General features: G+C 44.5%; 1 protein-coding gene across 4 annotated transcripts in view; it reads right to left on the minus strand.

The window, feature by feature from the left end:
* Tmtc1 (transmembrane O-mannosyltransferase targeting cadherins 1) overlaps positions 1-13,524 on the minus strand; it is a 209,708-nt gene that overhangs the window by 53,285 nt on the left and 142,899 nt on the right. For 2 of the 4 annotated variants that reach the window (NM_001431791.1, XM_087658355.1), the window contains 2 exon segments: positions 403-516; positions 10,075-10,242. In NM_001431791.1, the coding sequence (NP_001418720.1) occupies positions 403-516; positions 10,075-10,242 (282 nt within the window). 4 annotated transcript variants of the gene reach the window in all.

Raw genomic sequence — 13,524 nt, forward strand, 5'->3', positions numbered from 1 at the left:
GCACATACACACACCGTACCAACATACACTACATAAAATACAGATATAAGAGGCCTAGAGCTTTCTATATACATACTATTAAAAGTTAGAACAAATATTCCTCTCCAAACTTACCAGTGTATTTTTAACAAGAAACCCCTGCTTTACATGTTTGAATCCAGCTGAGTTTAACCCCACTGTGTTATGTGTAGCCAATTTCATTTTTTACAATGTGTTGAACATGGAAGAAGGAACACTGAGGGAGTGCATCTGCGGCAGACCTGAACGCTGAGCCCACAGACTCAGAACCCAAGGGTAAGCCAGCTCACTGTCAAGAGAAATGACCACCCACACACCCTGTGGGGGGAGGCGGTATGAGCAGGCCTGGCCATAGCAGGAAGCAAAGGCCTTTGTGGTGCTTACTTGAGGGCAGTTTTGTAGTGGTAGATCGCTTCCTTGTTCCGACCTTGGTCTTTGAGGAAATTGGCGTAGTTGTAATGAACCTTGGCATTGTGGGGTAGAGTCTGAACTCCAGACCTACAAAGGGTATTAAGAAGGAAGAAAACAAAAATCATTGTCAGACTCTGTGTTCCAGCTTCGGGAAGCTGCCTTTAGATGCTCACTGTCTTCATCTTAAACAAGCTTCTGAATTTTGTGAATTATATGGGTGACTACACGAGGAAGGAGTAAAGGCTGTAGCCAGCTATGCACACACGATAAAACCCCGACTGAGGAGAACACAATGTTCTCTGTAGAACACATGAGGACCCTGCTCTCTGCTGAACACTCACCGGGAGCTTGGTGACGTGGTCATCTTTGCTAAGGCTTTTTGTTAAAGGCAGAGCAGAACTTAACTGCAGACATGAGGGAGCAGAGCAGAAGCAGGGCACAAACCTTTCACCTGCCCAGGCCAGCATGACCTTACACCTTAGGGAACAGCAGGCAGAGGATCTGATATAAGGAACAATGTGGTAAAGTTAGACCTCACAGAAGATGATACAGACACTGCCCCTTGTTGAGTGATTCCAGCCTCAGGCAAGCCCTTCTTCTCTCTCATGCCTAACTCAGGTGAAGGCTTTTTATCTGTGGATAGAAAGTGAAGTAGCCTAAGAGATTCTGTGAGTGCAATACAAAGGTACTAGAAGGCAAGAGGAGATGGATTTTATAAGGCAAGAAGGCACAACCCATAACCAAAACCACTCCTTTAAGGTATGAGATGAAATCTAACATAAGCTGTCCTTGCTCTGAGCTTTCTTTCCACATCTCAGCTTCCTCCAACATGGGGGCTGGGGTTAGGGGCAGTAAAATAGGGCTTTACTTTACAACAAGATAATGATCACATGCCTGGGTCTAGACTGTATGGTCTGCTGTAAATGGAGCATCCCAGCAGTCTGGTGGCTTAAGAAGACCAGTTTACAGATACGGAATGCCGCAGAGTCTGTTCTTAGAACCTTACAGGGGTGAGGACACATGGCCAGTTAGCAAATGTGGATAATGAAACAAACACTCTTAAGTGGGCATTGTATCAACAGGTCACAGTGACCTTAGACCAAAACAAACACAGAACTTCCAGAAGGCAGGCAACAAGGCTGAGGCTTTGAGGAAAAAGAGAAGAGCTAGAAGAGGAGGCAGTGCAATGTCCTGAGCAGAAGTGGTCTGAATGTGAGACGCCCTCATGAAAGTGCTGTTTGGGAAAGTTGTGGAGTCTTTAGAAGGTAGAGGCTAGCTAGAGGGAGAGCTAGTGGGTTACTGGGTGGAGGGTGGTGGTGGTGGGACACTTAGGTTTTGTGACTAGGTCCCACTTCCTATCCTTTGTTTCCTGACAGGAAAATGAGAGCAGGAGAATTGGGGACACAGGAGCTGAGAGGGACTAAAAGGCACTTGATCATTGAGAGGCCAGATTGAGTGAGGAGACCAAGAACCTAGTGCTCACTCAGGAAACCCTGGCCTCCATATGAAAAGCAGTGGGGGAGTCAAGGTGGAAGAACAGAAATGAGACCAACAGTCGAGTGTTCGAGGATTGCAATGGCTGTTTTGTGGAAATGGACTGCAGGCAGCAAGGCCTTCTGGGGAGAATGCTGTGGAAATTGCAAAAGAAAACAGAAGGAAGCAGGGTGGTAGGAGGGAGAGGGAGATGGGTGTGGCAAGGAGATATAGGAAGCAAGTGGGAGGTGAAAGGATCTGTGATGGGTTCCATCCAAGCAACCTTATACCTACAGGCCAAATCTGTCTTTTCTTTTCTTTATTCACTCAGTCAACCCTTCTGTTCATTTTCTTTCTTTCAATAATTTGAGGTTGCGTACAAAAATGAGTCATCACCAGAGAGATTCAAATATCTAATCAGTTTACTGTAGGCCCTGCTCCTGGCCTGTGGACATCTACCCCGAGGCTGTGTCCTCCCATGGCCTTTCCTTGTTCATGTGCCCAGTGAGTAAGTCCTCACATCCTTTCCCCATAACAGTAGCAGACTTGGGTCAGGTCCCATCTTAACAACTTCATTCATTAGCATTTCTCTCCCAGATTCTGACTTTAGATACAGTAAAGTTCTATGCTGAGGCATCATCATGTGAATTGAAGTTAGGGGACAGCCTATAAAAGTCACACAGCCTTTGCTCCTAACCACAAGCACATAATGATTATCAATTAGCAAGGAGGGGTATGTCTAAACACTACATGGCTGAACCCAGATGCTGTATCTCTCATCAGATGCTTGTCTGTAGCTGAGATCATAGGCTCAGGGGTCCTAACAGGGTCACCCCCAAGCTCTGAAGATAGTAAGAGACAGGTGGACCAGAAGAGGATCAGCTTGCCATGTGCATCTGCTACACAGACTTGACCTGAAGACCAAACAGCAGGGAAGAGGCAGGGGGCTCAGGCACAAGGTGTCTGGGCCTGGAGCTTGTTCCTTCATCTAAAGGGAGGTGGTGGCAGGGTGCCCTTGAAAGCAGGGAGGATGGGCAGGGGCCTGTTTGGAAAGAAAACCCTGGGACTTATTTTGACTAAAGGAGAATGATTGATGAGGATGAGGAAGAGTAATAACAAGAGGGGGACTGCTTTGCAGGTAACTGAACTCTACCATGTCACCTTTCCAAGATGAAATTTTCATTTAAATTTCAAATATGAAGAGATATTAGTAGGGTTGTTCCATGTACTATATAAAACCTATTGGGAGATACATTAGGACAAATTTTGTTAAAATAACAGCCTCTTTATATTTAGCCTTAAAGTCCCATATCTGGGACTCAAGCAATTGTATAGAGGCCTGATGGGGTCATGGGAAGCTAGAGACAAGCCTGAGGGGACAGGTTAGCTGAACACAGTAGAGGCCAGATTATACCCTCTTCAGGAGTACAGACTCTGAGTATCAGTCTCACTTCCTGTGGATGCTTACCCAGGGACACACTGCTGGACCACATAATGACTATTTTCAATCCTTTGCAAAATCTCTATACTGTTTCTATGATGGCTAACTTTGTTTGCATTCTCACCTACAGTCTGCAAGCCGTCCATCTAAGCCCTCAGCTACACTTATTCCTGGTTTGTTTAAAGCAACCATTCTATGGGGCCCAAGCCCATCACCATTCACAACCCTGCTTTACAGTCCCAAGAGCATTACACCCAGGTATAAAAGCCCTACAGTCTGCTGTAGCCCCGCTATCCTGAGTTTGACTAGCGTAGCCCCACTAAGCCTGCAGTTTGATGTACCCTCCCTTCTTCAGTTCTGCTTTCATTGGCCTGTGTTCACCCTTCATTGTGAGCTTTAAGAAATCATTGCCAGGGTCAGTATCAAATAGCTTCCCCCTAATTCACCATAATCAAGATATGGTAACTTAAGGCCCATGAATAGATGAACAAATAAAGAAGTTGTGACTTTTACGTACAATAGAATATTATTCAACTTTACAAAAGGACATTGTACCATGTGTGACACATGTGTGGGTCTGGAAGACATTATAAAAGACTCATACAGGAAAAAAATGCTCTGTGCACAAGAATTTAAACCCACAGAGGCAGAGAGAAGGATGGTGGTGAGAAAAAATGGAGAGGGAGAAACAGAGATAGAGTGTCCAGTGAAAAGATTCAAATCCAGTTAGGTGGGGTGATCCTAGAGTTCACTCAGGGAAGCTTTCATTAAAGCACTATAATCTTGTTTATTTTTGTCATGTCAAATAAGAGCCTTGAGAAACCATAAAGTATATTACAAATAAACTCATGGGGGTGTGCACACTTCATAAGTGCTTAGATCACAGGGGTGTGCCAACGCTCAGTATTCTGTTTTGTTTTTGAAAACTTATTTTTGTATGTATATATGTTTTGCCTACATGTATGTCTGTGCAGTGCCCTGAGAGGCCAGAAGAGGGCATCTGATCCCTGTAACTGGAGTTACAGATGGTTGTGAGCTGTTACATGGGTGTCAGGAATCAAATCCAGGTCTTCTGGAAGAGCAGCCAGTGTTCTTAACTGCTGAGCCGGCTTTCTACCCCTTAATGCTCAGTGTTTTAATACATAGATTTCATGTATCTCCCTCACACCTTTCATTTGTAGATGACTTGAGATATAGAAGAAATGGGGGTGGGGGATGACTAGCTACCTTCTTCAAGTATGTCTCCTGGGCTTTAAAACATTGGTTTATTTTGCTCACATTGCTGAATAACAGGTTGGTAGAACCTAGAGACCAAATATTAAAACATCACCAATGGCAGCCAGAGCATCCGAGCAAAGGAAAGGAGGAGAGCTGTGTTTCTTCTCAGTTCTGAATCCTGCTTTGGCCCCAGGTAGTGATGCTTGCATACCATGGGACACAGTCACCATTTCTAGGGAAGTTGCTAATCGCTCTATCCTATAATATAAACAAAGAGGCTAAAGTCTTGGTAAGTATTTTGGCCGAATTTCAACCATGGCCAAGAGCAAGTCAAACTCATTCTAAAGCTGGTTAGTATCTGATGTTGAGTCAGAGGACCCCAGTAATATTAGCATTAGGCTGGCTTCCCTCAAGGAGTCCTTTCCTAGTCTGCCTCCTCTCTGTCACCTGGTATCTTTCTCTTCTCTTATTACAGTACAGAGCACAAATATAATCTGAAACTTTACACAGTGTTTACTACAAGGCAGACGATTTAGGAATATTTCTCATGTGATGTTTTCTTCTTACACTATACCTTGGATGATAAACATTTTTGAGTGACCTGCATTTTTCAGTGAATTTATAAGACTTTCTCAAGAGCAAGCAATTAAAGAGGTAAATTTAGCATGCTGTCAGAAAGTTGAACTCCAGATATCACTTTCAGTCACTTACCCTGTCCTATCTCAGAAGCCAGCAGTGAAGTGTACAAGTGAGATCACCATTATTTCTCACAGATGAAGTCACACAGACATCTGGCCTTAAATAAAGAAGATTCTACAAGCCTCCAGTATTTCCCAGGACTTAGAGTCAAAGTTTTACTTAAAGTATCAATTACTTTGATTGCATCTGACACAAAGATCTTCAAAGGCCTCCTAATCCAAAGTCCTTTTCAGAACAATTGTGGGGTGGTTGGATTTTACTGATCAACCACTCCCTCCATACTCCTACCTAAAGGGACAGAAGGTTCAGGATGCAAGTCAGTGTGCTTTCTGTTTCTGTTGCTGCTGTTGTACTATCACCACCACCACCACCACCACCACCACCACCACCACCACCACCACCACCACCACCACCATCATCACCACTGCTGGCATCAGCTGCAGACAGTTTGAGCTCTAGCTTATTATCCTTGGAGCATGTGCTGCCTTCCACTCCCACCACCTATGTGGTTTGGTTAAGCAATAAACATCAATAGAAGATGCCACTGCCAGAATGTGGCTGTATCCAGGGAACATGTTTGACACAAGAGCAGAATGGTTGGAAAGTGTGCCATAAAAGCATCACCTATTAAAAGTGAGAGAAAGATTAAACCAAGAGACCATGAGGAAGTTCTGTGTCTGAACTTCAACACCCTGTATTTCTGAAATGACCCCAGGTATGAGGAGGGAGGGAGCCCTATGTTCTATGAGAACCACACTGAGTGGAGAGGGCTGGGGAAGAGCCTAGGGGTTCTTTATCAGGTCTGTGAAGAGAAGAATGCATTAAAATAAACAAAAGGAAGAGACTTTGTCTTTAGTGCTGTAGCCAAGGGTGAAGTGTGAAAGATTCTACAGACTAACCCTCACCAGCTAACAGCACTGATGAAATGCACTGGGTCACCACAAAGGGAAGCAGCAGAGCCATTGTTGCAAGACATCTATCTGATCACACCAGGAACCCCATGATTATATTATTTACTGAAAAAAACCTGTTTATAGTTGTATGTGTTTATAGTTGTATAGTAAAAGGTATTGTGGCTTAGTACTTAGCACATACCTTTAGTCCCCTGGCTGGAATACGGACACACCCTTAGTCTTCAATCCCAAACAATGAAGATAATGAAGATAAAGTTAGTTTGTAGACTATATCGTCCATATTTGAAAGTGGTATCTGACTGAGTGGTAAAGTGCCAAGTCAGAGAAAGAACTGACAGAATAGGTTATGCCAAACTCTCACAAGAAGAGAAAGGAAAGGGAAGCTAGCTACAAGAGAAAGAGAGAGAGAGAGAGAGACAGAGAGAGAGAGACAGAGAGAGAGAGACAGAGACACAGAGAGAGACAGAGAGAGACAGAGACAGAGACAGCAGAGAAAGACAGAAAGAGAGACAGAGACAGAGACAGAGAGAGAACAGTGCAGAGAAAAACAAAGAAGCAGTTTTACTGGGACGGTTATAGAGAGATAACCTCCACAGAAAGAACAAGCTAGAAGACAGAACAAGCCAGAGAATGAGAAGGATAAGAAGGAACCTGAAGATAGGAACAGATTGCCAGAGTTAGTTTGAGGTCAAGCATGACAAAAAAGTCAGAGCTAAGACAGAAGCCAGAATGATTGGAGAGGAGTAACATCAGTAAGCTTGGAGAGGAGTTCGAGCCAGAATGGCTGAGTTGAACCAGCCAGCCAGAATTCAGAAAGAACTAGAAAGGATGAGCTTATTCAGCAGTAGGTCTCAGAGACAGAAGTGGCTCAGCAGTTAAGAGCACCTGTGTTTGACTCCCAGCATCTACATGATGGCTCACAGCCATTTGTAACTCCAGTTATGGGAATCTGATGCCTGTGGGCACCAGGCATGTAAGTGCCATGCAGACATATATGCAGACAAAATACTTATACACATATGCAGACAAAATACTTATACACATAGAATAAAAGATAGTTTAAACTTCATAAAAAGGGAAATGAAAGGGGTTGGAGAGATGTCTCAGTGGTTAAGAACACTAGCTGCTCTTTCAGAGGATCCAGGTTCAATTCCAGCATGCACATGGCAGCTCACAACTGTCTGTAACTCCAGTTCCAGAGGATCTGACACTCTTTTTTTTTTTTTTTTTGGCCCAATTGGTAAGATATAATTGCCCACTTAAACATACAAAGCCCGGTACCATCCATCCCTTGAGAACGTCAATAACTACCTGTGAATACACAGAGCGAGATCTTTACGCCAGCCTCCATCCTCCTGCCACGGCCTCCCCTCCCTCCAGGATCTGACACTCTTGCACAGATATACTTCACACAGACATACATGCAGGCAAACACCAATGCACATAAAATAAAAATAACATAAATTACAAAAGAAGGACAAACAGAAGGGCCCAAATGAGGATGTTTCAATCCCACTTAGGAAGGAAGCAGAGGAAGGGAGGGACCTGGGGGGGAGAGAGGAGGGTGAGGAGAAAAGGGCAGCTATAGGGTAGGGGAGAGCAGACAGGAGAGAAGTCCTGAGGATCAGCAGAATGGATGGAAATACTCAACTTTGGAAGGTGGGGAGCATGGAGGAACCATCTAGAAAGTACCAGAGACCTGGGAGGTGAGAGACTATCAGGACTCAAAGGGATGAAATGCCCTACAGTGGGGAGAGGGAACTTGTAGTAGAGTCCTCCAGTGAAAGACAGGGCATCAAAGGGAGGGATGAGGTTGCCATCCCACAGCCAAATTCCAACCCAGAATTGTTCCTGTCTAAAAGAAATTCAGGAACAAAAATGGAGAAGAGACTGAGGGAAAGGCCGCCCAGTGACCGGCCCAACTTGGGATCCATCTCAAAGGGAGGCTCCAAGGCCTGACACTATTACTGATGCTATGATGTGCTTACAGACAGGAGCCCTAGCATGGCTATCCTCTGAGAGACTCAACAAGTAGTGACTGAGACAAAGGTAGATACTTATACCCAACCATTGGACTGAAGTTGGGGACCCCTGTGTTTGAATTAGGGAAAAGCTGGAAGAAGCTGAGGAGGGTGACCGACCCTATAGAATGCCAGCAGTCTCAACAAACCAGCACCCCAAGATCTCTCAGACACTGAGCCACCAACCAGGCAGCATACACTAGCTGGTCTGAGGCCCTGACACATAAAGAGCAGAGGACTGCCTGGTCTGGCCTCAGAGAGAGAAGAATGTCTAACCCTCAGAGACTTGAGGCCCCAGAGAGTAGGGATGCCTGGTGGAAGAGGGAGGGAACATCCTCTTGGAGACAGGGGGAGGAAGAATGGGATGAGGAACAGCGGGAGTGGGGACAGGGGTGGGGAAGGCAATGGCTGGATTGTAAAAGTAAAAGTAATGGAAAATAAAAAAAATGAAAGTAGCAGGGTATCAGTGTGGAAGAAGGTGGTCAGTGGGAAGAGGCCAAAGACTGACTAGGGAATGAATGTGGCAAAATGCCTCACGTTCATGCAGAGTGTGTCCACATGAAGCCCATTATCATGCCAGATGACAAAAAGCCTTATCCTGCAGCAGTCCCTCTACAGGACCCAGGTAGGAACAGAGCAGCACCATGTTGATGAATGACACCCAGACAGTCACAGGAAGTTAAAGATGCTAAAAATGCCTATATTGCTAGGTAGTAAGACCAGACACATTTTTTCTTTTTAATTTTTCATTTCTTCTTTCTTTCCTTTTTTCCCTCCCCTCCCTCCCCCCCCCCTCTCTCTCTGAGACAGGGCCTCACTATGCATCCTTGGATATCCTTGAACTGTCTGACCTCAAAGTCAGAAATCTTCCTGCCTCACAAGTGCTAGGATTAAAGGCCTGTGCTACCATATCTGGCCTCAGACATGTTCTTTTCAAAGAGTGCAAAGCCTAGTGAACACCTGCCTTATCCATCCATCCATCCATCCATCCATCCATCCATCCATCCATCCACTCCTCCAAACTTAATACTAATATTCATACTGTGGGATAGGCTGAAAGCTATAAGTCAGCATATATATGTATATGTAAATTACATACATATATGTATTACACATATATGTAAACAGGCACAAACACATATATACACATATGTACATGTGTCTATATATGAATACATGTGCATGTGTGTGTTTATGTATATATAAATACACACATACACATGTATATCAGTATATATGCACAGAACATACGTACATACACACATTAGTACACACTCACACATGAATGATGCTGGGGATCTAACCCAGTGTGCTAGGCAGGTGCTCTATTCCTGAGCTGCTAATATCAAACCAACACATGTGTCCAGAAAAATTGTACCACTGTGAGAAAAAAAAAGCAGAAAAAAGAAAGCCTTTTATTTCCTCACCTAAAATCAATGTTTAAAATAAGCAATGAGACCACAGATTCTGATTTAATGCCTGGGATGTTTCAGAGAGAGCCACAGCCTGTCTCACCCTCCTGCTGTGTGCTCACCTTCCCCTTGAACCTGGTTGGATGATGAAATGAGGCGTGTAGATTTCATTTTGGTTACTGATTTTACAGCCCAGCTCATCAGTAGGTATTTGCACCCAAATTCACAGACCTAGAATTTTTTTACTCTCATAAATCCACTCTGAGTGAGATCATGTTAAATTTTATATAACACCCTTTAAAAATCTAAAATTAAACTCCCAAATAAAATTATTTTTCATTTCCAATTTATTAAAAGTGATTTTCTTGGTTAACACGCACTACCATAACTGTGTTACTCCATTAAGAAACAAATCTGTCATCAATGAAAGAGTGGGAAGAAATGTACATTTACCTGCTTAATCATACCTGAATAAGGACTCTCTCGACAGCCAAATTTCATTCTGCTTCACAGTTTTCCAGGAAAAAAGCAGCAGCAGCAGCACAGTGGATGCCATCAGGGAAGTGGCCCCGCATCGGCTCAGCCCAGCACAAAGCTTACTCAGTCCATGCACAAAGAGAATGCAGTAGCCCATACTGCAACAAAGCAAAGGAACAAGCTCACTGAGGTGAGAAGTCACAGTAGTTTGGGAAGTCACTGTGTGGGGTTGCTATGGGTAGGAGCATCACTGTGGTGGTTGGAATTAGAATGGCCCCTATATGCTCATATATTTGAAATCTTTGTCACTAGGGAGTGACACTATTTTAAAATATTAGAAGGTCTGGCCTTGTTAGAGTAGGTGTAGTCTTGTTGGAGGAAGTGTGATTCTTGGTGGTGATTTCTGAGGATCCAGAAGCCCATGCCTGGCCCTCTCTCTTAGTCTATATATCAGGTGGTAGCTCTCAGACATTGCTCTAGCACCCAGTTTGCATGACACCATGCTCCACCGTGCAGATAATGGATAAACCTCTGAACTGTAAGCAAGCAAGCCCCCAAATAAATGCTTCCTTTTGTAAGAGTTGCCTTAGTCATGATGTCTCTTCACAGCAACAGAACAGTGACTAAGACAGCCATTGTAGGTTGGGTACATTAGGGGGGCTGGGTAGTTCCCAGGCATGCTATTAGGACAAATAGGCTTGTGCTGTGCTAGGGGAAGACATATGAATTCCCCTGTCACAGACATGGTACCACATCTCACACAATGGCTCACTAAGGTCTCCAGCATTAGTATGAATGAAGTCATAGGCTCAAAGCCTCAGACAAGGAAGTCCTTCATGGTACCCAAAGGGATTCTCTGGTCCAAGATTTTCTCATGCTTCCAACACAGATGTGGTGAGTGAAGTGTGTCTGAGTTCAGAGCCAGAGGCAATGCAAGTCCTACTGCAGCAGCCTAGTGGACCATCTGGGCAGGATAGTAGTCATTGAGGATGAGAAGTATGTCACCTACAGGGCCTTCCAGATGACCAGTTAAGGTCCTTCCACTTTCCAAGTCCACCACAGCTGCCTCCTGAGCTGGACTGGTAAGGTTTTCTCACTGGCTTTGCCCCAGCTTTCCCAGGATTTGGCATAGCATCACATTTCTGAGAGCACATGGCTTCTTCCTCCACTCATGTATCCACAGAGTTAGAACAGACTCAGAAGAACAGAAAGTTTGTCAAAACGAATTCCCATCCCATCTACAAGGGGGCCAACAACTTACCTGTGTTCCCAGAAGTGACCACAAGCACTGAATTCAGTTGGTACAAGTCCTTTGGTGCCAGAACAGTCTCCAGTCCCTGCACCCCGGCCCAACACACACAAAACCCTATTCTCTCCTATAATTCCCATTACAGTTTCTATATTTGACTTTACAGACAGAATGGTTCCTCTAAATCTTCTGTTTTTGTAAAATGTATTGTGCTAATATTACTTCAGGGCCTGGCCGTAATGGCAGCTTGAGTGTGTGAGGTTCCCTACTGCCTGTTCTTCTAGCCCCAGACAGGTTCTCCCATCCCCCAAGGTAATCAGGATACTTCTGGGACCATAACAAGGTCTTTTAGATTCTATTCTTTCCTGCATTATAACTTGTTTTTAAAAGAATGTTAATTTTTAATTATCATTGTGTGAGAGTGCCACTTGTGTGGAGATGAGAGGACAGCTCTGTAGAGTTGATTTTCTTCATGGGTGCTGGGGATCAAGCTTACCTGAGGGCCAGCCCTCATTCATTATAATTTAATGACCACTATGTATATATGGCTATTTCAGACACCACAAACTTATCAGTGAATAAACAAGACTGTAGTTACCCTGGAACACGGGGATGAAGCAGTAAGTGAATGAGCAGATTAAATACAGAGTGTGTGTTATAATATGCTAAACGAGAAATCAAGTAGCAGAGAGATAGGTGTTTCATGGACGGTCAAGTAAGAACCTGCAGACATTTGAATAAAGGTCTGAATGAGGCACATGAGGCACATGAGGCACATGAGGCTGTGCAGCCCTTTGCATCCCCATGCTTACTCTCTCCGCTCTCCTCTACACAACGCAGTCTGCAGGGGTAGGGCTAACATCCTTATGGCTGGCAGCTTCTATACTTGACTCAGCACCATCACTCTCAATGTTGCAGATGCCAAGGGCTCATATTCCAAGAAGATGCTGGTAAGGACGGTGGTGAAGGATGCTCAGTTAGGCCACACATCTAGTGAGCAGAGGAGCAGCAAAACTAATCCAGCAGGGAATTCAGACTTGGGACCTCACGCACATGCTGACCTGCTGTAGAGTTTGTGATGTAACAGACTGGCCCCTGAGCGCCCAGTCTCTCTCACCCTCCTCTTAGCTCTGCACTCAGAGGTCTCACTAGCTGTGGGAGCCAGAGGTGGCTGTGGCAGAGCAGCGGGAAAGAAGAGGATGGAATCCCAACAGCCACCCCGCAGTACTGAGTGTGGGCAGACAAGACAATGAAGATAATGACCAAAGCCACCGCTGCCTTGTATATCTGAGTAGTCACAGTATCCCCTCTGAGCCAGGCAGTGTGCCGAGTGCTTCTTTTGAGCTTTCCACAGCATTTTCTGGGCAAGGATAGTATTTTGTATTTCTTATCTAACTTGAGCTTCAAATCCTCTGTGTCATCCATATCCTAAGTAAGAAACTAAAAGCACAGATGAGTTAAATAACTTACCTACAGCCCCAAAGCTAGCACTCAACAAACCAGAAATGCAGACTTTGACAGAATGCTAAAATTGAAAGACTTGCAAATACCTTCTCCAAGAGGGTAGGCAGTAAATGGTGCAGCTGTTTTATATATTGGGGCTCACAAAGCATTATCCCCCAAGTACCCTGGATTTACCTGCAAGACTGAAGCAGCAGCCTAGGGTCTCTCTGACCTCCCCATCCCACCCTGCCTTTCTCTTTTCTCTTAATCCTGTCTTCTCAGAAACACATGGAAGAGCTTTCTCCGGTTCCTCTATCTACCCAGAGACCGTATCTACAATGGAAATACAATAGTCTGTAAGCCCCTTAGGAAATGCAACACAAATTCTTATCACAAAAGAGACTGAAAGCCAATCATTACACAGAGAACACTTTGTGCCAGCCACTGTATACTCTTTGGGCCCCCGCTGGCCTCTTCCCTAAGAGGAGAATGCAGAAGCTTTGACCTTTTCTGAGCTGAGAGTTACTGTGTTTGTTTGCTTTGTCTCCTCTGTCAGTCTGCTTACTGTCAATTCCCTTTATTGGACATAAATATCAGAACTTTGGAGAGCAGAGGGTAAGTTCCCCTCATCTCTATGTAGCCGCAACACCTCTGTCACTTGTCTTTCCTGTTCTGTTTGTGTGAAAACAAGCACATACTGTGTAAATGCATGGGAATGTCTGTGCTCCAATGAAATTTATTTGTACAA

This window comes from Rattus norvegicus, chromosome 4 (assembly GCF_021556685.1).
Source record: "Rattus norvegicus strain SHRSP/BbbUtx chromosome 4, alternate assembly SHRSP_T2T, whole genome shotgun sequence".
Taxonomy (NCBI): Eukaryota; Metazoa; Chordata; class Mammalia; order Rodentia; family Muridae; genus Rattus; species Rattus norvegicus.